The sequence below is a fragment of the Salvelinus alpinus genome, chromosome 30, assembly GCF_045679555.1.
Source record: "Salvelinus alpinus chromosome 30, SLU_Salpinus.1, whole genome shotgun sequence".
NCBI classification, from domain to species: domain Eukaryota; kingdom Metazoa; phylum Chordata; class Actinopteri; order Salmoniformes; family Salmonidae; genus Salvelinus; species Salvelinus alpinus.
The window spans coordinates 6,520,569-6,545,798 of NC_092115.1; the positions used below are offsets into that span (position 1 = coordinate 6,520,569).

General features: G+C 46.3%; 1 protein-coding gene across 4 annotated transcripts in view; it reads left to right on the forward strand.

Annotated features, from left to right (window-relative positions):
* The window catches only part of LOC139560286 (rho GTPase-activating protein 29-like), a 77,463-nt gene that overhangs the window by 25,212 nt on the left and 27,021 nt on the right, over positions 1-25,230 (forward strand). For 3 of the 4 annotated variants that reach the window (XM_071376926.1, XM_071376924.1, XM_071376928.1), the window contains 11 exons: positions 3,272-3,368; positions 3,859-3,931; positions 4,178-4,253; positions 11,840-11,989; positions 13,250-13,314; positions 14,553-14,663; positions 18,221-18,301; positions 18,448-18,603; positions 20,820-20,957; positions 21,224-21,396; positions 24,126-24,286. In XM_071376926.1, coding sequence (XP_071233027.1) covers positions 3,272-3,368; positions 3,859-3,931; positions 4,178-4,253; positions 11,840-11,989; positions 13,250-13,314; positions 14,553-14,663; positions 18,221-18,301; positions 18,448-18,603; positions 20,820-20,957; positions 21,224-21,396; positions 24,126-24,286 — 1,281 coding nt within the window. The remainder of the gene's footprint in view (positions 1-3,271; positions 3,369-3,858; positions 3,932-4,177; positions 4,254-11,839; positions 11,990-13,249; positions 13,315-14,552; positions 14,664-18,220; positions 18,302-18,447; positions 18,604-20,819; positions 20,958-21,223; positions 21,397-24,125; positions 24,287-25,230) is intronic. The other variant, XM_071376927.1, reaches the window with a different exon arrangement.

A 25,230-nucleotide genomic window follows, 5' to 3' on the forward strand; every position in this document is an offset into this window, starting at 1 on the left:
AAGCTAACGTGTGCGACGCCGTCTTCTCGAAGAATCGTCGAATCTCTGTGGCCTCAATATTCCTTCAAAGCATTTGGACAGTGTATTTTCGACTCTGCTCACAGGAAAGGAAATATGGCTGTAGTCTTGACCAGCTCACTGAGTCTGTGACCTGTTAGTACATATGAATTGGAAACGTATATATTAACGTGAATGAAAACCACGTGATAATAATCTGATGCTTTGGTTAGCACCATTCTCTTCTCCTGCGCTTCAACAAGATTTCCAATACATTTTTGGGACACAGAAAAAAACGGTCCAAATGGACAACCCTGACTGTTCCGGGTCCAAAGGGACAACCCTGACTGTTCTGGTCCAAAGGGACAACCCTGACTGTTCCGGGTCCAAAGGGACAACCCTGACTGTTCCGGGTCCAAAGGGACAACCCTGACTGTTCCGGGTCCAAAGGGACAACCCTGACTGTTCCGGGTCCAAAGGGACAACCCTGACTGTTCCGGGTCCAAAGGGACAACCCTGCCTGTTCCGGGTCCAAAGGGACAACCCTGCCTGTTCCGGGTCCAAAGGGACAACCCTGCCTGTTCCGGGTCCAAAGGGACAACCCTGCCTGTTCCGGGTCCAAAGGGACAACCCTGCCTGTTCCGGGTCCAAAGGGACAACCCTGCCTGTTCCGGGTCCAAAGGGACAACCCTGCCTGTTCCGGGTCCAAAGGGACAACCCTGCCTGTTCCGGGTCCAAAGGGACAACCCTGCCTGTTCCGGGTCCAAAGGGACAACCCTGCCTGTTCCGGGTCCAAAGGGACAACCCTGCCTGTTCCGGGTCCAAAGGGACAACCCTGCCTGTTCCGGGTCCAAAGGGACAACCCTGCCTGTTCCGGGTCCAAAGGGACAACCCTGCCTGTTCCGGGTCCAAAGGGACAACCCTGCCTGTTCCGGGTCCAAAGGGACAACCCTGCCTGTTCCGGGTCCAAAGGGACAACCCTGCCTGTTCCGGGTCCAAAGGGACAACCCTGACTGTTCTGGTCCAAAGGGACAACCCTGACTGTTCCGGGTCCAAAGGGACAACCCTGCCTGTGGTCCTGTTAGTATCCATCTACAGTATGTCTATATTTGTGACAATTTTTCCCAGGTTGTTGTTGCTGTTTTGTATTTATTATGGATCCCCATTAGTTCCTGACAAGGCAGCAGCTACTCTTCCTGGGGTTTATTATGGATCCCCATTTTGTTCCTGCCAAGGCAGCAGCTACTCTTCCTGGGGTTTATTATGGATCCCCATTTAGTTCCTGCCAAGGCAGCAGCTACTCTTCTTGGGGTTTATTATGGATCCCCGTTAGTTCCTGCCAAGGCAGCAGCTACTCTTCCTGGGGTTTATTAAGGATCCCCATTAGTTCCTGCCAAGGCAACAGCTACTCTTCCTGGGGTTTATTAAGGATCCCCATTAGTTCCTGCCAAGGCAGCAGCTACTCTTCCTGGGGTTTATTATGGATCCTCATTAGTTCCTGCCAAGGCAGCAGCTACTCTTCCTGGGGTTTATTATCGATCCCCGTTAGTTCCTGCCAAGGCAGCAGCTACTCTTCCTGGGGTTTATTATGGATCCCCGTTAGTTCCTGACAAGGCAGCAGCTACTCTTCCTGGGGTTTATTATGGATCCCCGTTAGTTCCTGCCAAGGCAGCAGCTACTCTTCCTGGGGTTTATTATGGATCCCCGTTAGTTCCTGACAAGGCAGCAGCTACTCTTCCTGGGGTTTATTATGGATCCCCGTTAGTTCCTGCCAAGGCAGCAGCTACTCTTCCTGGGGTTTATTATGGATCCCCGTTAGTTCCTGCCAAGGCAGCAGCTACTCTTCCTGGGGTTTATTATGGATCCCCGTTAGTTCCTGACAAGGCAGCAGCTACTCTTCCTGGGGTTTATTATGGATCCCCATTAGTTCCTGACAAGGCAGCAGCTGCTCTTCCTGGGGTTTATTATGGATCCCCGTTAGTTCCTGACAAGGCAGCAGCTGCTCTTCCTGGGGTTTATTATGGATCCCCGTTAGTTCCTGACAAGGCAGCAGCTACTCTTCCTGGGGTTTATTATTGATCCCCATTAGTTCCTGACAAGGCAGCAGCTGCTCTTCCTGGGGTTTATTATGGATCCCCGTTAGTTCCTGACAAGGCAGCAGCTGCTCTTCCTGGGGTTTATTATGGATCCCCGTTAGTTCCTGACAAGGCAGCAGCTGCTCTTCCTGGGGTTTATTATGGATCCCCGTTAGTTCCTGTCAAGGCAGCAGCTACTCTTCCTGGGGTTTATTATGGATCCCCATTTAGTTCCTGCCAAGGCAGCAGCTACTCTTCCTGGGGTTCAAAACACATTATGGAACTTACATGACATATTAAACAAAAGATAAAACAGTACATCATATAACATCATTACACCACTACATATCTACAATACAACATGTATAATACAACAATATTACTGTGTGTGTGTGTGTGTGTGTGTGTGTGTGTGTGTGTGTGTGTGTGTGTGTGTGTGTCTTCACAGTCCCCGTTGTTCCATAAGGTGTATTTTTACCTGCTTTTTAAATCTGATTCTACTGCTGCATCAGTTACCTGATGTGGAATAGAGTTCCATGTAGTCATGACTCTATGTAGTGCTGTGCGCCTCCCATAGTCTGTTCTGGACTTGGGGACTGTGAAGAGACCTCTGGTGGCATGTCTTCCGGGGTGTACATGGGTGTCTGAGCTGTGTGCTAGTCGTTTGAACAGACGGCTCAATGCTTTCAACATGTTGTGGTCATATTCTGTGAGTTAAGGGTTCTGAAAGGGCCATGACTGAATGGCGTTATCACAGTGATTGGCATGTGGAGTGTCAACAACTTTTCTAAAGTCCATGAAAACCAAAGTAATAATAATACATCCAAATACACATTTACTATCTGCATCTACAGAAACTAGGAAGTTAATAAATGTAGCTTATTTCTTAAATGCTTCATTTACTGCAGGACCTAATGAATGAATGAAATAATTAATTAATGAATGAATGAAATTACTGTTAATTGAATTCAATCAGCCCAATGAATGAAGCAATAATAGTGTGTTGATCTAACATGACAGCCATCTTACTGTGTGTGTGTGTGTGTGTGTGTGTTATGCTGTCAACATACAAGTCCATTATTTAGCTTTATGACCAGGCTAACTCTGACTGTTTTTGTTGCCTGTTTTGCTGGCTGGCTGAATAATGTGATTTGGTCTCTGGTTGAAGTTCTCATGTGGTTTTAATCACTTTCCAACAGGCATTAACTTCAAGGAGGTAAACCAAGAAAACAAAACCGCTATATTTGGCGAGATATACGCGTCCATTGACACTTTGGCATTCACATTTGGCAATGTGTGAGTATGACTTTTCTTTTTTGGGTTTGGCCTTTTTTCAACACTGTTGGCTTTTTAGTAACCTCTTGTCAGAGGGCCAGAGATTGTGGTGTAGACAGTACTCGATTGTTTTCTGTTAACAGTCAAAAAGAACAAGTCTTAATTGTAATAGTACAAATGATGAATAGGCTCATGTCCATATGAACGTTTCACTTAAACCACACTGAGCATTGTTAGGTAATGTCTACATAAATATGTAACTACCCTTTTTTTAAAACTTGGACACTTATCTTTAACCTCTAGCCTTGGACTCTTTGTTATTTGATTGAATAAATGTGTTTTAACTTCCTAGTCTTGGAACACTTAGTTTTCTCAGTATTGCTCACTTGTCTTTGTTAGGCCTATTTATTCAAATCAACTATGTTTAAACCTCTAGTCTCGGATACTTGGCTTTGCTAGTCTTGCTCACTTGATAATGCTGACTCGTCTTCTTTTCTGACTTCCTCCTCAGAGTGTCTGATTTTCTTATGGGAGATGTGGACAGCCAATCAGGGTGGGGGATCCCACCGGCCAGGAGAAGCAGGGTATGCCATCAGACACGGACTCTCCGAACGATCCTAAATCTAGTCTAAACCCTGTTGAATTGAGTTGAATGTTCGGTTTACAGAACGTTTTCAGTAAAGTAGATACAAGTGGAAAAAAAATATTCATATATATATTTGTTTTTGTGATCAAATGTAATTTTTTTTTGGGGGGGGGCCAAACAGTTCCAAAACGACAAATGCAGACGACTATATTGAAGTAATCTCTGCATGTTGTGTTATTTCTAGTCTTCTGAGAATCTCTCTGTGGATTCTGGGGGATGTGTTCCAGAGAAGGATTCCGGGTGGAAGAATGACCTAGTGGGTAAGAGTCTCATTTAGATATTTCGTCTCTCTCCTTTTTCTTCAGTTTTTTTTCTGTTTCCTCTCTCGCTCTCCCTCTCTCTCTCCCTCTCTCTCTTGTTTCAATTCAAGGGCATGGGAAACATATGTTAACATTGCCAAAGCAAGTGAAGTTTCTCTCTTTGTCCCCCCCCCCCCTCTCTCTCTCCCGCTCCCTACATTTTCTTGTCTCTCAATTCAATAGACTTTATTGACATGGCAAGTTTAAATGACTAAGTATACATTTAACAAAAATGGTGGGACCAACAGCAATAATAATAGTAGTGGACATGTGTCCGTCCAATACCACTTTCTATTAGTCTATAAAAAGACCTTTGTGCCAAATTGAATCAAATTATTTCTTGAAGTTTACAAAACACGAGTAGATTGTGCCTTTTGTTTTGGTGAACCTCTTGTCAATTGGAGGGTGGAAATGTTGTACAATAATATTTTTAAAATCCAATCTTCTGCTCAGAAGGTTGTGTTCCTCAAGGAAGTGATGTAGTCTGCTATTTATTATACTGCAGATAATTTCCCCCAAGTTGCTGTTAAATGCAAATTCCTCTGTAATTATTTGGGTCAAAATTGTCTACATTTTTATAGATTTTGTTGTGATCAAACCTTGGTTCCAAATATCAGGGAAAATACCTGCGGTGAGGATAATGTTGAAGAGTTTGAGTATAGCCAATTTGAATTTGTGGTCTGTATATTTGATCATTTCATTTAAAATACCTTCATCAAAACAGGCCTTTTTGGGTTGGAGAGTGCATAGTTTTTCCAATAATTGTTCTTCTGTAATTGAAGTATCCACAGGATTCTGATAGTCTTTGACTGCTGATTCAAGGATTTGTAATTTTTCTTGTATATCTTTTTGTTCTGGGCTCTTTGTTATATTTCTGTAGCAGTTTTCAAAGTGATTTCTCCACATATCACCATTTTGAAGAGCCAATTCCTCATGATGAGGTCTGTTTATTTTATTCCAATTCTCCCAGAAGTGGTTTGATTCTATGGATTCCTCAATTCCATCCAGCTGATTTCTAATGTGCTGTTCCTTTTTTGTTCTTAGGGTGTGTTTGTATTGCTTCAGTGTTTCCCCCATATTGAAGGCGTATATTTTCTTTCTCGGGTTCTCTTGTTTTTGATTAGATGTATTTTTTTGGGACGGTTTCCTCTTATGTTTCTGTAGATTAGCCAACGAGGCTAATTTGTCAAGTATGAAGTTTATGTTCCAAACGGCCAAGTTTACACCTTCATTGTTGCAGCAGAATGTTAAGACTAAAACGTTGTCCCGGAGAGATTGTTTTGGCTACTAATAGTTTTTTGTTAGATGTCTGTATCTGTAGGTCTGTTTCAGTACCATGTCATTTATTGGTCCGTGATGCTTCATGGTTGGGTTCCGCTTTTCTCAGATACTGTGACTTTTACTGTGGTCTGAGAGAGGTGTTAGTGGGTTGACTGTGACGGCTCTGAGAGACTCTGGGTTTAGGTCGGTGAGGAAGTAGTCTACAGTACTGCTGCTAAGGGATGAGCTGTAGGTGTACCTACCAAAAGAGTCCCCTCTTAGCCTACCATTGACTATGTACAGACCCAGTGTTCAACAGAGCTTCACGAGCCGTACTCCGTTTTTGTCATAGTTGTTTCTGGGGAGGGAAAGGTTGTTGCTTCCTGGTAGGTGTTTATCTCCATGACTGTTAATAGTGTCTTGTTCTTCTGCTGTTCTAGCATTCAGGTCTCCACAGACCAGTATGTTGCCTTGGGCCTGAAAGTGACTAATCTCCCTCTCTAGAATGGAGAAACTCTCTTCATTAAAGTAGGGTGACTCTGAGGGGGGAATGTCCCAGTTGAAGTCGTAAGTTTACATACACTTAGGTTGGAGTTATTAAAACTAGTTTTTCAATCACTCCACAAATTTCTTGTTAACAAACTATAGTTTTGGCAAGTCGGTTAGGACATCTACTTTGGAGGCCTGGCTGGTTGAGGTGGATTCCTCTGCTGTGTGAGGGCAGGGCAGGGCTGGGGAGGTGTGGCTGGTTGACGTGGGCCCCTCTGCTGTGTGAGGGCAGGGCAGGGCTGGGGAGGTGTGGCTGGTTGACGTGGGCCCCTCTGCTGTGTGAGGGCAGGGCAGGGCTGGGGAGGCCTGGCTGGTTGACGTGGGCCCCTCTGCTGTGTGAGGGCAGGGCAGGGCTGGGGAGGTGTGGCTGGTTGACGTGGGCCCCTCTGCTGTGTGAGGGCAGGGCTGGGCTGGGGAGGCCTGGCTGGTTGACGTGGGCCCCTCTGCTGTGTGAGGGCAGGGCAGGGCTGGGGAGGCCTGGCTGGTTGACGTGGGCCCCTCTGCTGTGTGAGGGCAGGGCTGGCTGGTTGACGTGGGCCCCTCTGCTGTGTGAGGGCAGGGCTGGGGAGGTGTGGCTGGTTGCCGTGGGCCCCTCTGCTGTGTGAGGGCAGGGCTGGGGAGGGCTGGCTGGTTGACGTGGGCCCCTCTGCTGTGTGAGGGCAGGGCTGGGGAGGGCTGGCTGGTTGACGTGGGCCCCTCTGCTGTGTGAGGGCTGGGGAGCGCTGGCTGGTTGACGTGGGCCCCTCTGCTGTGTGAGGGCAGGGCTGGGGAGGCCTGGCTGGTTGAGGTGGGCCCCTCTGCTGTGTGAGGGCAGGTCATAGTGGTGATCTAGCTGCTCCTGCAGCCTGTCCTCTGTTCTCTTTCTCTCCTGGAGCCTGTCCTCTCTTAGTGTGGTCAGCTCCTTATTACTGCTCTGCCTGTCCTTTAGGAGCTCTCTCAGCTCCTTTGTTAGATCAGCCAGCTCTCTCTTGAGTCCGTCTCTCTCTTGCTGAACCTCTTTCAGCTGTGTTGCAAGGCTGCTGTCCTGCTCTGTCCTCACCTTGGTTAGGAGCTCCTCTAAGGTGTAGTTGTCTGGTTGCAGTTTGCTCACGCTCTCCCTGAGCAGGACCACCTCCCCCTCCAGTTTGGTGAACTCATCCCTTATGGCAGCCATGGTGGTGAGGAGGGCCTGAGCCTGCTCTGCACTGAGGGGGTCGCTCTCCTCCTGGGGCGTGTCCTCCACTATGGTGGGAAGAGAGGTACTGGATGTGCCTTTGTGGGTGGGGAGGGTAGGGGTGAGGGTGGAGTTTGTCTTGTGGGAGGGCATGTCACTGGTGGTGTCCTTCTCTCTCTCCGCTCTCTCCTTAACGGTCTGAAAGTCTGTTTCAAACAGCCTAATGTTACCTTGCACCATGACAGTCCCAGTCTTGTAGAGGTTGATTGTTATCATGGTGCTGTCAGAGGGTTTTACAGACTGCTGAGCGCCATGCGTTTGGCTGGGCAGTGAGAAACATGAGATGACTCATATCACTGTTTTTTTTTTGTGTAGGTCTGCAAAAAAGAGTTTCTGGCCTCCACTTTAGTAGTTTCTGTTTTAAAAGCTTTCTTCGTTGTGTCATTTTTGGCCTCTGGAAGGTGGAGAATGGACGCTGAGGGGGAGTGGGGACACGGTGCCTGTGGGCTCTGCTACTCCTGCTGCTCTGTTGTTATGGCAACCTTTTTTGTTTGTCTTCTGCTGTTGCTATCTAGCTAGCTCCAATTTAGCTCAAAAACCAGCAAAAATAGTGAAAGATATTCACACAAAAAAAACAGAAGATATGTTTAAAGTTAGAGTACGTGCTCCTTTTTGGTTTACTCACTCAGTTTGGTTGTTTGATGTAGTTGTATTAACTGCCCTTGCTAGGTTTGTTCTAGCTCAATTTTTCTGGCTAGCTTGATAGCCTGCTGGCTAAGTTTTTGTGGTATAGCTAGCTCGCGAGAGTCAACTTAATTTGAGGCGTAAAGTTAGTTACCTTTTTTTCTATTCTGATTGAATAGAGTTATTCATCACTTCTTCTTTATTCATCTCATTCAAAAAACAGATAAATAAATCAGGAACTCACGTTGAGCATCTCCCCCCATTTGCTTTATTGGCATGATGTAACTATGTACATATTGCCACTTTGGATATTTACAATATTAAAATAATAAGAATCTAAACTGTCAATGGGACAACAGTAACAACAATAACCAAGGGTTAAAATAAACATACATTTAACAATAACAATAAGCATAGAGGACATGTGCAGGTTGATTGGTCTGTCAGACATTGCTGCCTGCCATAAGATGAGGGACAATGTAGTGCGCTGCCAACCCACAGCTCTCTGCGTCCTCCCCCAACAGGATGGTAGCCTACTCTCATCAGAACCTTGAGTTTGGGGAAATGACACACTCTAGTTTTATACTTTTGACATTTTGTAAGGAAATGCAGCTCTGTCTCAGGTTCTGCTGTGGTTGCACAGCCTTCTCTCGCTCTCTCTCAATTTGCTTTATTGGAATGATGTAACAATGTACATATTGCCAAAGCTTTCTTTGGAGATTTATAATATTAACAATCAAAATTGTAAGGGTCAAAACAATAACCAAGGGTCAAAATAGCCATACACTGAACAATAAGCCTATAGGCCATGTGCAGGTAGATTGGTCTGTCAGACACTGTCCCTCAACTTATGGCAGGCAGCAATGTAGTGCGCTGCCAACCCACAGCTCTCTGCGTCTTCCCCTAACAGGACGGGTAGCCTATCGTCATCAGAGAGGTCTTTGAAACCTTGAATGAGGGTTTCACATTTGGGGAAATGACACTTTCTCTAATTGTTTTATATCTTTTACATTTTGTCAGGAAATGCAGCTCCGTCTCAGGTTCTGCTGTGGTGCAGTGGTTACATAGCCTTTCCTCTACAGGGAGCCAGGCTTTCCTGTGTCTACCCTTCTCAATGGCAAGGCTGTGCTCACTGAGCCTGTACTATGTCAAGGTTTTTCTAAGGTTTTGAGCAGTGACCATGGTCAATAACCCATAATGACACAGCAAAAACAGTTTAAACAAAATGTAAAAAATTTGCAAATGTATTACAAATAAAAAATGGAAAAATCACATTTACATAAGTATTCAGATCCTTTACTCAGTACTTTGTTGAAGCACCCTTGGCAACGATTACAGCCTTGAGTCTTCTTGGATAGGACGCTACAAGCCTGGCACACATGTATTTGGGGAGTTTCTCCCATTCTTCTCTGCAGGTCCTCTCAAGTTCTGTCAGGTTGGATGGGGAGTGTTGCTGCACAGCTATTTTCAGGTCTCTCCAGAGATGTTCGATCAGGTTCAAGTCCGGGCTCTGGCTGGGCCACTCAAGGACATTCAGAAACTTGTCCCGAAGTCACTCCTGCGTTTTCGTGGCTGTGTGCTTTGGGTCGTTGTCCTGTTGGAAGGTGAACCTTCGCCCCAGTCTGAGAACCTGCTCCAGAGCGCTCAGGATTTCATCAAGGATCTTTCTGTACTTTACCTTTCCCTTGATCCTGACAAAACAGTGTTTATTTAACCTTTATTTAACTAGGCAAGTCAGTTAAGAACAACAGTCATACGGTCATTTTGTTTGAGCAAAATAACACATTAGTAGAGCTCGGTGATATGGACAAACAGTCATACGGCCATTTTGTTTGAGCAAAATAACACATTAGTAGAGCTCGGTGATATGGACAAACAGTCATACGGCCATTTTGTTTGAGCAAAATAACACATTAGTAGAGCTCGGTGATATGGACAAACAGTCATACGGCCATTTTGTTTGAGCAAAATAACACATTAGTAGAGCTCGGTGATATGGACAAACAGTCATACGGCCATTTTGTTTGAGCAAAATAACACATTAGTAGAGCTCGGTGATATGGACAAACAGTCATACGGCCATTTTGTTTGAGCAAAATAACACATTAGTAGAGCTCGGTGATATGGACAAACAGTCATACGGCCATTTTGTTTGAGCAAAATAACACATTAGTAGAGCTCGGTGATATGGACAAACAGTCATACGGCCATTTTGTTTGAGCAAAATAACACATTAGTAGAGCTCGGTGATATGGACAAACAGTCATACGGTCATAAATGGACCCATTTAGCTTGATAAGATAAATACAACAATATTGTTTAATGCACATTTACTTTCTGTTAGTGGCAGGGCTCTAGACTGATTTTTTCTAGTGTCAAGTAAGACATGAACGAGGTTGGCTATTTCCTCTTACATGTTCAGGGAACGCATGGTGGATATTTTGATGTCAACAGTAGAGATCCAGAATAATCAGATTCATTTTTGCCTCTTTAGAGATTATTTTGCATGTTTTTTTTTTTTTGTCCTAGGCTATATGCAACACCATTTACCTTTAGCCCTTAGCCTTTAGTAGCCTTTAGCCCTTAGCCTTTAGCCCTTAGCCTTTAGTAGCCTTTAACCTTTAGCCCTTAGCCTTTAGCCCTTAGCCTTTAGCCCTTAGCCTTTAGTAGCCCTTAGCCTTTAGTAGCCCTTAGCCTTTAGTAGCCTTTAGCCCTTAGCCCTTAACCTTTAGCCCTTAGCCTTTAGCCCTTAGCCTTTAGTAGCCTGTAGCCCTTAGCCTTTAGCCCTTAGCCTTTAACCCTTAGCACAGACCCCTGTTAATTCGGCTACAGATGGCGTTCAGCCTGGGCTGTGGCTTTTTACCACCAAATGGCTGACATTCTTTGGCTGTGTTAGAAGTATTTCTGTGTGATGCAAAACACATGGACCAAGTCCCAAATGGTACCCTAGTCTCTGCGTAGTGCCACTGGTCTCTGCGTGGTGCCCTACTTTAGACCAGGGCCCATAGGGGACGCAGGCATGGAGTTTCTGTAGAACCAGATACCAAGCAGATGGATGGGAGAGGGGTGACTGTGTTAGCTCTGTAATGCTGAAGCCTGTATTGAATCATATGGAAGGCAGCTGGGATGTGAGGTCAGAGAAGTTATGACAGGGTTTTATGACATCGCTATGTACGCATAGCATAGAATTTAAAACTAGGCCATATACAGCTATATGTTGTGCTTTTACTATGTAGGAGTGTTATGTCATTCATACCTGCATTCTGGGATGGCATGTAGTAGCCTAGTGGTTAGAGCGTTGGACTAGTAACCAAAAGGTTGCTAGATCGAATCCCCGAGCTGACAAGGTAAAGAATCTGTCGTTCTGCCACTGTTCCTAGGCCGTCATTGAAAATAATAATTTGTTCTTAACTGACTCCCCTAGTTAAATAAATAAAGGTTAAATAAAAAAGTTAATTTAAGCTGCTATACGTCACGCTTCTAGGTGTACTGAATGTGTCATTCATACCTGTCCTTGCTTTCTCATCGCTTAGTGTAGGGTGGGTCTCCAGTCTAGAGACCAGTCTTAAGACTGTCCTGGGACTGAAAGAGCAGCTTAACCGGGCAATCTCAATTTTCAAAGCGCCGGCACCCCGCCACTGTTTTGGTAAACAGCTGAGGTAACGGGGCTGGACAATTTAACCACTCTCAAATTCATTAGGTAAAATGAATTTACCAATCGTGGACTGCCCATTTTTAACTGTGTGAATAATTCTTCCTCTGATTCACTGTATCTGTTAGGTCATGTGGTTAGGACCCCCCCCCCCCCCCCCCGCCCCTCTCCCCCCTCTGTGAAAAGCAGTCATGTAATAACACCAGTAGAAACTGTATGATAGATGCTCCTCCTGTACTACCTCTCCAGGCCCAGAGGTGGCGCTGTCTGAGGAGGAGGATGTTGACCTGACGCTGCAGAAGAACGACAGCGGGGTGGAGTCAGCTCTGCTCTATGCCAAGGCCTGGTCTAAGTACACCAAGGATCTGCTGGCCTGGGTCGACAAGCGCCTGGGACTGGGTTAGTTAGACACCTGCAAGCATGCACACACTCACGACCTACACACACACATACACAACTCACACATACACGACTCGCACATACACACCTGGCAACTCATATACCTGGCAACCCACAACTCATATATAGTTCAGTGAAAAAGTATTTACCTCAGATCTTCAGTCAAAACCTACTAATTTAAATAAATGGAATCAAAATGTTCATACTCATTTCATTCATTTAGTTAAAAAGTTATGTATAACACCAAATGCCCCTGTGTGGAAAAAGTAAGTGCCCCCTTTTACACTCAATAACTGGTTGTACCACCTTTAGCTGTAATGACTCCCACCAAACACTTCCTGTAAATGTTGATCAGTCTCTCACGTCGCTGTGGAGGAAATTTTGGTCCATGTTAGTGGACATACTTTTGTATTTATAGTGTATGTGGACACCCCTTCAAATTAGTGGATTCGGCTAATTCAGCCACACCTGTTGCTGACTGGTGTATAAAATCGAGCACACAGCCATGCAATCTCCATAGACAAATATTGGCAGTAGAATGGCCTTACTGATGAGCTCAGTGACTTTCAACGTGGCACGTGGTTATAGGATGCCACCTTTCCAACAAGTCAGTTTGTAAAATATATGCCCTACTAGAGCTGCCCCGGTCAACTGTAAGTGCTGTTATTGTGAAGTGGAAACGTCTAGGAGCAACAACGGCTCAGCCCGTGAAGTGGTAGACCACACAAGGTCACAGAACGGGAACGCCGAGTGCTGAAGCGCATAGCGCGTAAATATCGTCTGTCCTCGGTTGCACAAACGTCCTCTGGAAGCAACATCAGCACAATAACTGTTCATTGGGAGCTTCATGAAATGGGTTTCCATGGCCGAGCAGCTGCACACAAGCCTAAGATCACCATGCGCAATGCCAAGCGTCGGCTGGAGTGGTGTAAAGCTCGCCACCATTGGACTCTGGAGCAGTGGAAATGTGTTCTCTGGAGGGATGAATCACGCTTCACCGTCTGGCAGTCCAAAGGACGAATCTTGGTTTGGCGGATGCCAGGAGAACGAGACCTGCCCCGAATGCATAGTGCCAACTGTAAAGTTTGGTGGAGGAGGAATAATGGTCTGGGGCTGTTTTTCATGGTTTGTGCTCTGCCCATTTAGTTCCAGTGAAGGGAAATCTTAACGCTACGTGTTAGTGGACGGACGTGCTTACTAATTTGTGAACCCTGTCAACAACACCTCCACACTGACTTAACTGCTATCTCTCCCCCCCAGACATCGAATGTGCCAAGAGCTCTGCCAAAATGGCAGAATCTGCAAAGATGCTGGCGAGTCAACAGGTAATATGTTTTAGAATAATTCACCACAAGCACAGATCACGGATATACACTGGGTGTACAAAGCATTAGGAACACCTTCCTAATATTGAGTTGCACACCCCCTTTGCTCTCAGAACAGCCTCAATTTGTCAGGGCATGGACTCTACAAGGTGTCGAAAGTGTTCCCACAGGGATGCTGACCCATGTTGACTCCAATGCTTCTCACAGTTGTGTCAAGTTGGCTGTTTTTATTTCTCAAACCGGTGCACCTGGCACCTACTACCATACCCTGTTTAAAGGCACTTCAATCTTTTGTCTTGCCCATTTACCCTCTGAATGGCACACACACACACACAATCCATGTGCCAATTGTCTCAAAGCTTAAAAAGCCTTCTTTTAACCTGTCTCCTCCCCTTCGTCTACACTGATTTGAAGTGGATTTAACCTACATTCACCTGGTGTGGTCTGTCATGGAATGAGCAGGTGTTCCTAATGTTTTGTACACTCGGTGGGTATCTATACTTTAAAACTGCAGCTCAACAGATTAAAACATAGCTTACCCTCTTAAAGGGCAACTGATGGCAGTGAACAACTTGACTGATAGAAAACAGCCCTATGTGCATCGATATTAGTCCAACATTTGATTCTAGTGTCAAAATTAACTACAAAGTGTAAATGAGATAATTTTGTTCATAAAGTCAGTCTCGTCCGAAACTGAGTTTTGTAAGTGAGTTCGTTATGACTGACTTGAGGGTTTTGGGGTTTTGATTTTAAAAAATTGCGACAATGACCACTAACACGGGATAAACAGCAGCAGTCATTGCTCTCTATCCAATCCCACTGCAGAACCAGACAGTTTGACGGACCGGCCCAGCAGCGCGGTGGATCGGACATGGTTTAAATAAGACGACACGTCGCACATTTTGTGTCTTGAGAAATACTTCACCAAAACACCTTAGCTAGATGTAAAAATTGCTCGGCTAAAACCTTGTCAAAACGAATTAAAGATTTCATGAGTTACTTTAAGAGATTCTGACTATTTTGAGGAAGTGATCTTTATTTGGTTCCTAATTTGAAAAAAAAAACATCAGTAACTGCCTCGTCAAAAACCACATCCCCAAAAAAACAGAAATCTCGTTTTTCTTAAATGAGCAACAGAGAAACGTGGAATCGGTGTGTTCAGTCTCTCTTTGAAGTGCACACACAGGAAGAGAATGTGACTAATTATTATTTTTTCCTTAATGTCTGTTTGTCCACAGGACTACATGCCATTCAGGGATACCTATATCTCTACGTTTAAGAATGACACAGAGTACAGCCAACTCCTCTTGCAGACTGCCACTGCCCTGCAGACCAACAAATTCATACAGGTAGGACTGACGCTCTATAACACACTGGTACAGGTAGGACTGACGAGGTAGGACTGACGCTCTGTAACACACTAGTACAGGTAGGACTGACGCTATAACACACTAGTACAGGTAGGACTGACGAGGTAGGACTGACGCTCTGTAACACACTAGTACAGGTAGGACTGACGCTCTATAACACACTAGTACAGGTAGGACTGACACTCTATAACACACTAGTACAGGTAGGACTGACACTATAACACACTAGTACAGGTAGGACTGACGCTCTGTAACACACTAGTACAGGTAGGACTGACACTATAACACACTAGTACAGGTAGGACTGACGCTGTATAACACACTAATACATGTAGGACTGACGCTGTGTAACACACTAATACAGGTAGGACTGACGCTCTAACACACTAGTACAGGTAGGACTGACGCTCTGTAACACACTGGTACGGGTAGGACTGACGCTCTGTAACACACTAGTACAGGTAGGACTGACGCTCTATAACACACTAGTACAGGTAGGACTGACGAGGTAGGACTGACGCTCTGTAACACACTAGTACAGGTAGGACTGACGCTATAACACACTAGTACAGGTAGGACTGACGAGGTAGGACTGACGCTCTGTAACACACTAGTACAGGTAGGACTGACGCTCTATAACACACTAGTACAGGTAGGACTGACACTCTATAACACACTAGTACAGGTAGGACTGACACTATAACACACTAGTACAGGTAGGACTGACACTATAACACACTAGTACAGGTAGGACTGACGCTGTATAACACACTAATACATGTAGGACTGACGCTGTGTAACACACTAATACATGTAGGACTGACGCTGTGTAACACACTAGTACAGGTAGGACTGACGCTCTGTAACACACTGGTACGGGTAGGACTGACGCTCTGTAACACACTAGTACAGGTAGGACTGACGCTCTATAACACACTAGTACAGGTAGGACTGACGAGGTAGGACTGACGCTCTGTAACACACTAGTACAGGTAGGACTGACGCTATAACACACTAGTACAGGTAGGACTGACGAGGTAGGACTGACGCTCTGTAACACACTAGTACAGGTAGGACTGACGCTCTATAACACACTAGTACAGGTAGGACTGACACTCTATAACACACTAGTACAGGTAGGACTGACACTATAACACACTAGTACAGGTAGGACTGACACTATAACACACTAGTACAGGTAGGACTGACGCTGTATAACACACTAATACATGTAGGACTGACGCTGTGTAACACACTAATACATGTAGGACTGACGCTGTGTAACACACTAGTACAGGTAGGACTGACGCTCTAACACACTAGTACAGGTAGGACTGACGCTCTGTAACACACTGGTACGGGTAGGACTGACGCTCTGTAACACACTAGTACAGGTAGGACTGACGCTCTATAACACACTAGTACAGGTAGGACTGACGCTCTGTAACACACTAGTACAGGTAGGACTGACGCTATAACACACTAGTACAGGTAGGACTGACGCTCTGTAACACACTAGTACAGGTAGGACAGACGCTATAACACACTAGTACAGGTAGGACAGACGCTATAACACACTAATACAGGTAGGACTGACGCTCTGTAACACACTAGTACAGGTAGGACAGACGCTATAACACACTAGTACAGGTAGGACAGACGCTATAACACACTAGTACAGGTAGGACTGACTCTCTGTAACACACTAGTACAGGTAGGACTGACACTATAACACACTAGTACAGGTAGGACTGACGCTATAACACACTAGTACAGGTAGGACTGACGCTATAACACACTAGTACAGGTAGGACTGACACTATAACACACTAGTACAGGTAGGACTGACGCTGTATAACACACTAATACATGTAGGACTGACGCTGTGTAACACACTAGTACAGGTAGGACTGACGCTCTAACACACTAGTACAGGTAGGACTGACGCTCTGTAACACACTAGTACAGGTAGGACAGACGCTATAACACACTAGTACAGGTAGGACAGACGCTATAACACACTAATACAGGTAGGACTGACGCTCTGTAACACACTAGTACAGGTAGGACAGACGCTATAACACACTAGTACAGGTAGGACAGACGCTATAACACACTAGTACAGGTAGGACTGACTCTCTGTAACACACTAGTACAGGTAGGACTGACACTATAACACACTAGTACAGGTAGGCTTGACGCTATAACACACTAGTACAGGTAGGACAGACGCTATAACACACTAGTACAGGTAGGACTGACTCTCTGTAACACACTAGTACAGGTAGAACTGACACTATAACACACTAGTACAGGTAGGACTGACGCTCTGTAACACACTGGTACAGGTAGGACAGACGCTATAACACACTAGTACAGGTAGGACAGACGCTATAACACACTAGTACAGGTATGACTGACTCTCTGTAACACACTAGTACAGGTAGGACTGACACTATAACACACTAGTACAGGTAGGACTGACTCTCTGTAACACACTAGTACAGGTAGGACAGACGCTATAACACACTAGTACAGGTAGGACAGACGCTATAACACACTAGTACAGGTAGGACTGACTCTCTGTAACACACTAGTACAGGTAGGACTGACACTATAACACACTAGTACAGGTAGGACTGACGCTATAACACACTAGTACAGGTAGGACAGACGCTATAACACACTAGTACAGGTAGGACTGACTCTCTGTAACACACTAGTACAGGTAGGACTGACACTATAACACACTAGTACAGGTAGGACTGACACTATAACACACTAGTACAGGTAGGACTGACGCTGTATAACACACTAGTACAGGTAGAACTGACTCTCTGTAACACACTAGTACAGGTAGGACTGACACTATAACACACTAGTACAGGTAGGACTGACTCTCTGTAACACACTAGTACAGGTAGGACAGACACTCTGTAACACACTAGTACAGGTAGGACTGACGCTATAACACACTAGTACAGGTAGGACTGACGCTATAACACACTAGTACAGGTAGGACTGACGCTATAACACACTAGTACAGGTAGGACTGACGCTATAACACACTAGTACAGGTAGGACAGACACGATAACACACTAGTACAGGTAGGACAGACACTATAACACACTAGTACAGGTAGGACTGACGCTCTATAACACACTAGTACAGGTAGGACAGACGCTATAACACACTAATACAGGTAGGACAGACGCTATAACACACTAATACAGGTAGGACAGACGCTATAACACACTAGTACAGGTAGGACAGACGCTATAACACACTAATACAGGTAGGACAGACGCTATAACACACTAGTACAGGTAGGACAGACGCTATAACACACTAATACAGGTAGGACAGACACTCTGTAACACACTAGTACAGGTAGGACTGACGCGAACAAACCTTGTAGTGATCGACGGTGATCTGACCTCTGACAAGACAACATTTTTAATTTGGGTTTAAAATAATATTTGGGAAAAAGTGCAATGTACCCAACCTCTATGTTGTGCCTCTGCGCTTCCTTTAGCCGCTGTTGTCCAGAAAGACTGAGCTGGACAAACTGAGGAAAGACCTCAACGAGCAGTGGCAGAGAGAACAGAAGAAAATGGTGTGTGTGTTACTTCACTCACCTGTGTGTGTGTGTGTTACTTCACTCACCTGTGTGTGTGTGTGTGTGTGTGTGTTACTTCACTCACCTGTGTGTGTGTGTGTGTTACTTCACTCACCTGTGTATTTCTCCCCTCTCCCGTGCAGCAAGAGTCCGAGGCGGCGCTGCGTAAGGCCCAGTGGACCCAGACCCAGAGGACAGACGAGTACCAGAAGGCCCAGTCGTCAGCCAGCCGCTCCCAGGAGGAACAGCCCAGACAGCTGGACAAGAGGAGGAAACTGGAGGAAGAGGCTCTACAGAAGGTATGGAAGAAGGCCGGATTATTTCCATTTAACTGTAGTCAATAGGCTATGCTTTATTGTCCAATTAGAACATCTGTTAAGTTCCTTGCTCAAGGGCCCAGCAACAGTAGGTGGATACCCCCCCCCCCAGTCAGCCCTGTGATTGGGACCGACAACCCTCCAGTTCCTGCTTCTCTAACCTTGAGGTGACCCACCATCCCCTTCTGTGTTGTCTCTCGTCCCTGTCTCTCAGGCTGAGGATGTGAGGGACCAGTACAGATCGTGTTATTCCTCTCCTCTCTCCTTATCTCTCAGGCTGAGGATGTGAGGGACCAGTACAGATCGTGTTATTCCTCTCCTCTCTCCTTGTCTCTCAGGCTGAGGATGTGAGGGACCAGTACAGATCGTGTTATTCCTCTCCTCTCTCCTTATCTCTCAGGCTGAGGATGTGAGGGACCAGTACAGATCGTGTTATTCCTCTCCTCTCTCCTTGTCTCTTAGGCTGAGGATGTGAGGGACCAGTACAGATCGTGTTATTCCTCTCCTCTCTCCTTATCTCTCAGGCTGAGGATGTGAGGGACCAGTACAGATCGTGTTATTCCTCTCCTCTCTCCCTGTCTCTCAGGCTGAGGATGTGAGGGACCAGTACAGATCGTGTTATTCCTCTCCTCTCTCCTTATCTCTCAGGCTGAGGATGTGAGGGACCAGTACAGATCGTGTTATTCCTCTCCTCTCTCCTTATCTCTCAGGCTGAGGATGTGAGGGACCAGTACAGATCGTGTTATTCCTCTCCTCTCTCCCTGTCTCTCAGGCTGAGGATGTGAGGGACCAGTACAGATCGTGTTATTCCTCTCCTCTCTCCTTGTCTCTCAGGCTGAGGATGCGAGGGACCAGTACAGATCGTGTTATTCCTCTCCTCTCTCCTTGTCTCTTAGGCTGAGGATGTGAGGGACCAGTACAGATCGTGTTATTCCTCTCCTCTCTCCTTGTCTCTTAGGCTGAGGATGTGAGGGACCAGTACAGATCGTGTTATTCCTCTCCTCTCTCCTTGTCTCTTAGGCTGAGGATGTGAGGGACCAGTACAGATCGTGTTATTCCTCTCCTCTCTCCTTATCTCTCAGGCTGAGGATGTGAGGGACCAGTACAGATCGTGTTATTCCTCTCCTCTCTCCTTATCTCTCAGGCTGAGGATGTGAGGGACCAGTACAGATCGTGTTATTCCTCTCCTCTCTCCTTGTCTCTCAGGCTGAGGATGCGAGGGACCAGTACAGATCGTGTTATTCCTCTCCTCTCTCCTTATCTCTCAGGCTGAGGATGTGAGGGACCAGTACAGATCGTGTTATTCCTCTCCTCTCTCCTTGTCTCTTAGGCTGAGGATGTGAGGGACCAGTACAGATCGTGTTATTCCTCTCCTCTCTCCTTGTCTCTCAGGCTGAGGATGCGAGGGACCAGTACAGATCGTGTTATTCCTCTCCTCTCTCCTTGTCTCTCAGGCTGAGGATGTGAGGGACCAGTACAGATCGTGTTATTCCTCTCCTCTCTCCTTGTCTCTCAGGCTGAGGATGCGAGGGACCAGTACAGATCGTGTTATTCCTCTCCTCTCTCCTTGTCTCTCAGGCTGAGGATGTGAGGGACCAGTACAGATCGTGTTATTCCTCTCCTCTCTCCTTGTCTCTCAGGCTGAGGATGCGAGGGACCAGTACAGATCGTGTTATTCCTCTCCTCTCTCCCTGTCTCTCAGGCTGAGGATGTGAGGGACCAGTACAGATCGTGTTATTCCTCTCCTCTCTCCTTATCTCTCAGGCTGAGGATGTGAGGGACCAGTACAGATCGTGTTATTCCTCTCCTCTCTCCTTATCTCTCAGGCTGAGGATGTGAGGGACCAGTACAGATCGTGTTATTCCTCTCCTCTCTCCTTGTCTCTCAGGCTGAGGATGCGAGGGACCAGTACAGATCGTGTTATTCCTCTCCTCTCTCCCTGTCTCTCAGGCTGAGGATGTGAGGGACCAGTACAGATCGTGTTATTCCTCTCCTCTCTCCTTATCTCTCAGGCTGAGGATGTGAGGGACCAGTACAGATCGTGTTATTCCTCTCCTCTCTCCTCGTCTCTCAGGCTGAGGATGTGAGGGACCAGTACAGATCGTGTTATTCCTCTCCTCTCTCCTTGTCTCTCAGGCTGAGGATGTGAGGGACCAGTACAGATCGTGTTATTCCTCTCCTCTCTCCTTGTCTCTCAGGCTGAGGATGCGAGGGACCAGTACAGATCGTGTGTAGCTGATGCAGAAGTCAGGAGGGCAGAGCTGGCCAGCACCAAGACATACATCCTCACTCAGATCAGAGAACTGCTGGCTCAGTGTGACCTCACACTCAAAGCTGTGAGTATTTTTTAAATGTTTTTTTTTTTAACCTTTATTTAACCAGTTAGGCCAGTTGAGAACAAGTTCTCATTTACAACTGAGACCTGGCCAAGATAAAGCAAAGCAGTGCGACACAAACAACAGCGTTACACAGTAGGCCACAGGATATAGTTATTGAGGGATCAGGGACAGTACACAACATGAGTATAGCACCAGAGTTTGGGTGACTTATTGACTTTCTCTTCGCTCTCTCTAACTGTATATCCCCCCCCCCCTCCCTCCAGGTGACAGTCAACTGGTTCCAGCTGCAGCAGGCCCAGACCGTGTCTCTCCCCGTCCACTACCAGGCCCTGTGTGAGAAGGCTAAGATGTACGAGCCTGGACAGAGATACGCCGAGTTTGTCCGAAATCTACCCAAAGATCAGATACACATGGAGTCCTTCTCCATTGATGGACGGTAAGTCAATAACACTTCCTTATATAGGCTGTCACCCAACTGGCACTCTATTCCCTATATAGTGCACAACTTTAGACCAGAGCCCTATGGAACCCTATTCCCTATATAGTGCACTACTTTAGACCAGAGCCCTATGGCACCCTATTCCCTATATAGTGCACTACTTTTGACCAGGGCCCATACAGGATTTTTTTTCTGCGTAGAAAAGTTTTGGGCGGCCCGCCGAAGACTAATTATTGGGATGGCAAAAGGTTTTCAGTGTAAACATAAAATCAGATATAAAGTATTTAGAGAATATAATGGAGTGATATATTTATAAATGAGATCATCTTTGAGAACTATCAATCACAGAAATTAAAGCTAGACAGTCAGGGAGAATCTCAAATTTATATATATATTTTTTTAATAAAAATGATGAATTAAGGAATATTTTTGTCATGGCACGGGGATTTTGTTGGAAATGTTTGAGTCACTCGGAAAGCATAAGAACATGGCGTTAGCCTTGGCAAAAGGTGTTGAAATCCAGGAAATTAGTTTTAAAACGGCACATTTTCTCTCAACCCTAATGCAAAAGGTGTAGAATTTCAGAACTTTTTCTTTTAAAACAGCAACATTTTGTCTCTGCGACCCAGAGGAGGGCCTCTAAAATGTTTGGTCGGGACCGAGCCATTGGCCACGCCCACTGCCACGCCCTGCCAATATTAGTGCACTATATTATAGAGGCCTATCCTTACGTACTTCCTTCTAGAATAGTCTCATATCTCTCTAGCCTGGTGGAAACCACTCAGGAAGGATGAGGTAGGTGTCAGACAGACTAATATCTCTCAGGATCTTTGGAACTCACAAGCTCCTGCACGGCAAGGTGGCAACGTGGAGTGGTGAATAATACAAGCCAACAGTAATTTGGCCTCCATTTTGGAACAACCAACCAAAAGCAATGTTAGTTTTGTTTTCAGTCCTTGTTTTGGTCAAGTAATAATGTTGAGGTGTTTTTTAGAGACTAACCAACATGCTTTTAGTTTGACGGTGGAGCTTTCTCTTGTAAACTTCTATCTTCTGTACTGTAACCCTACTGTATAAATCTGCTGACTGCTCAGAAAGAGGATAGCGAGTCAGGGCGAGGCACGGCGAGTCAGGGTGAGGCGAGGCGAGTCAGGGTGAGGCGCGGCGATTCAGGGCGAGTCAGGGTGAGGCGCGGCGAGTCGGGGTGAGGCGCGTCGAGAGAGGGAGTAAGATTCGGTGTGAGTAAAGGTGTCCGCATGCTTCCTGTCCGAAACACTTCGGATCAGTTATATTATGACAACATATCGTGACGTTTTTGTTTGTTTTGGCCTTCGGGTTTTCTCAGCTCTTTGTGCACACCTTTTTCTCTCGAGGAAAGCTGAAGTTCGGAAGCCGAAGTCTATGACCCTTCGTCTGTGATTGGTCAACAGAAGTGTTTGTTGTCATTCAAATATAGACGACTCATTTTCATGCACATTTTTTTTCACTTGAGAAATACTGCACCAAACATCCTAGTTAGATGTAAAATTGTGAAAATAAGATCACCCCTGCAAAAACATAAAAATGAATGACAGGTTTCTTGAGGGATCTTTGGTTAATTCTGAGTAGATGGACAAACGGTACTTTTTTCCCTCATTTTTCAAGCGAAGGTCTTTACAAACGAGCACAAGTTTGTAAAGTTTCTCTTTCTCGCTCATTTAGGGAGAGAGAAAGTTTGTAAGAGGATAAAGTGTGCGTTGAATTCATGCCCTTCCTGAGGAAATATCTGTGGTGAGCGCTGAATGCAGCAGAGGAGAGATTCTCCCTCTGATTTTTAAACAAGCACAAAAATGTTGCCTCGTGAGAGTCTTTTTTTTTTACCAGCTAACCGTTGTTACACCTTCAGCCACTGATTCTCAATCACTTTCATCATTTAGATGAGATTCAGGAGTTGGCTTCAGGCTGTACTCATCCCTGTGTTGTTACTGCTGCCAGCATGTAAACCAGGGTAGTCCTCATCCCCGTGTTACTGCTGCCAGCATGTCAACCAGGGAAGTCCTCATCCCTGTGTTGTTACTGCTGCCAGCATGTAAACCAGGGAAGTCCTCATCCCTGTGTTGTTACTGCTGCCAACATGTAAACCAGGGAAGTCCTCATCCCTGTGTTGTTACTGCTGCCAGCATGTAAACCAGGGAAGTCCTCATCCCTGTGTTGTTACTGCTGCCAGCATGTAAACCAGGGAAGTCCTCATCCCTGTGTTGTTACTGCTGCCAGCATGTCAACCAGGGAAGTCCTCATCCCTGTGTTGTTACTGCTGCCAGCATGTAAACCAGGGAAGTCCTCATCCCTGTGTTGTTACTGCTGCCAACATGTAAACCAGGGAAGTCCTCATCCCTGTGTTGTTACTGCTGCCAGCATGTAAACCAGGGAAGTCCTCATCCCTGTGTTGTTACTGCTGCCAGCATGTAAACCAGGGAAGTCCTCATCCCTGTGTTGTTACTGCTGCCAGCATGTCAACCAGGGAAGTCCTCATCCCTGTGTTGTTACTGCTGCCAGCATGTAAACCAGGGAAGTCCTCATCCCTGTGTTGTTACTGCTGCCAGCATGTAAACCAGGGAAGTCCTCATCCCCGTGTTGTTACTGCTGCCAGCATGTCAATCATGGGATTGTCTCAAAAATGGGAGTTTAGCTTGCACCTCAAGTTAGTATTCAAAACTATTGACTGTGTCTCTGTCTCCCCCGTCCAGGTTTGCTTTGTTCAGCAAGCGTTCGCTGGGCAGCACCAGTTCCCATGGTAACTTGTCCCAGGTGTCCCTGACCTCCGATGACGTCCTGAGTGGGGACGAGGTGGACAGTCCCCTGGGGTCGCGACCTGGGAAGAGGTCCAACAGCACCACAGACATACAAGGTAGAGTCAGACAGACATGAAAGTACACGGTCAGACATGCATACAAGGTACAGCAGTGCAGTGTTTAGGATCAGCGTGGCAGACGTGTTGTTACCTACCCTGACCACCTGGGGGAGGCCCGTCAGGAAGTCCAGGATCCAGTTGCCGAGGGAAGTGTTTAGTCCCGGGATCCTTAGCTTAGTGATGAGCTTTGAGGGCACTATGGTGTTGAACGCTGAGCTGTAGTCAATGAACAGCATTCTCACATGGGTGTTCCTTTTGTCCAGTTGGGAAAGGGCTCTGTGGAGTACACCAGTATAGTACAGGACAGTATACTAGTTTTGTAGGACAGTACACCAGTGGTATAGTTAGTGGATTAATCTTAAAATAGCTACGTGAGACATTTCTCCTCATTTTAAAGTAGCTATCAGCAAAGTCGGAGCTAGTAGGAAAAGTGAGACAGACACTTCTCAGATCCGCTAAGATCATATTAGGCTCCCGAGTGGCGCAGCGCTCTAAAGGCACTGCATCTCAGTGCTAGAGGCGTCACTACAGTCCCTGGTTCGATTCCAGGCTGTATCACATGCGGCTGTGATTGGGAGTCCCGTAGGGTGGCGCACAATTGGCCCAGCGTCGTCCGGATTTGGCCGGTGTAGGCCCGTCATTGTAAATAACTTGCCTAGTTAAATACAAATCAAAAGAAGTGCATTATGGGAGCTCTACCTTGGTACATGTTGGATCCATGGACTCCCCCGCTGCCAGCCCACACCAGCCCAACACAGGCCGGCGCCCCCCGAACACGTCGCCAGCGCCCCCCGAACACGGGACCGGCGCCCCCGAACACGGGACCGGCGCCCCCGAACACGGGACCGGCGCCCCCGAACACGGGACCGGCGCCCCCCGAACACGGGGCCGGCCCATACCAAGCTCAGCTACTTCATAATGTAGAGGCGGGGGCTCATTAG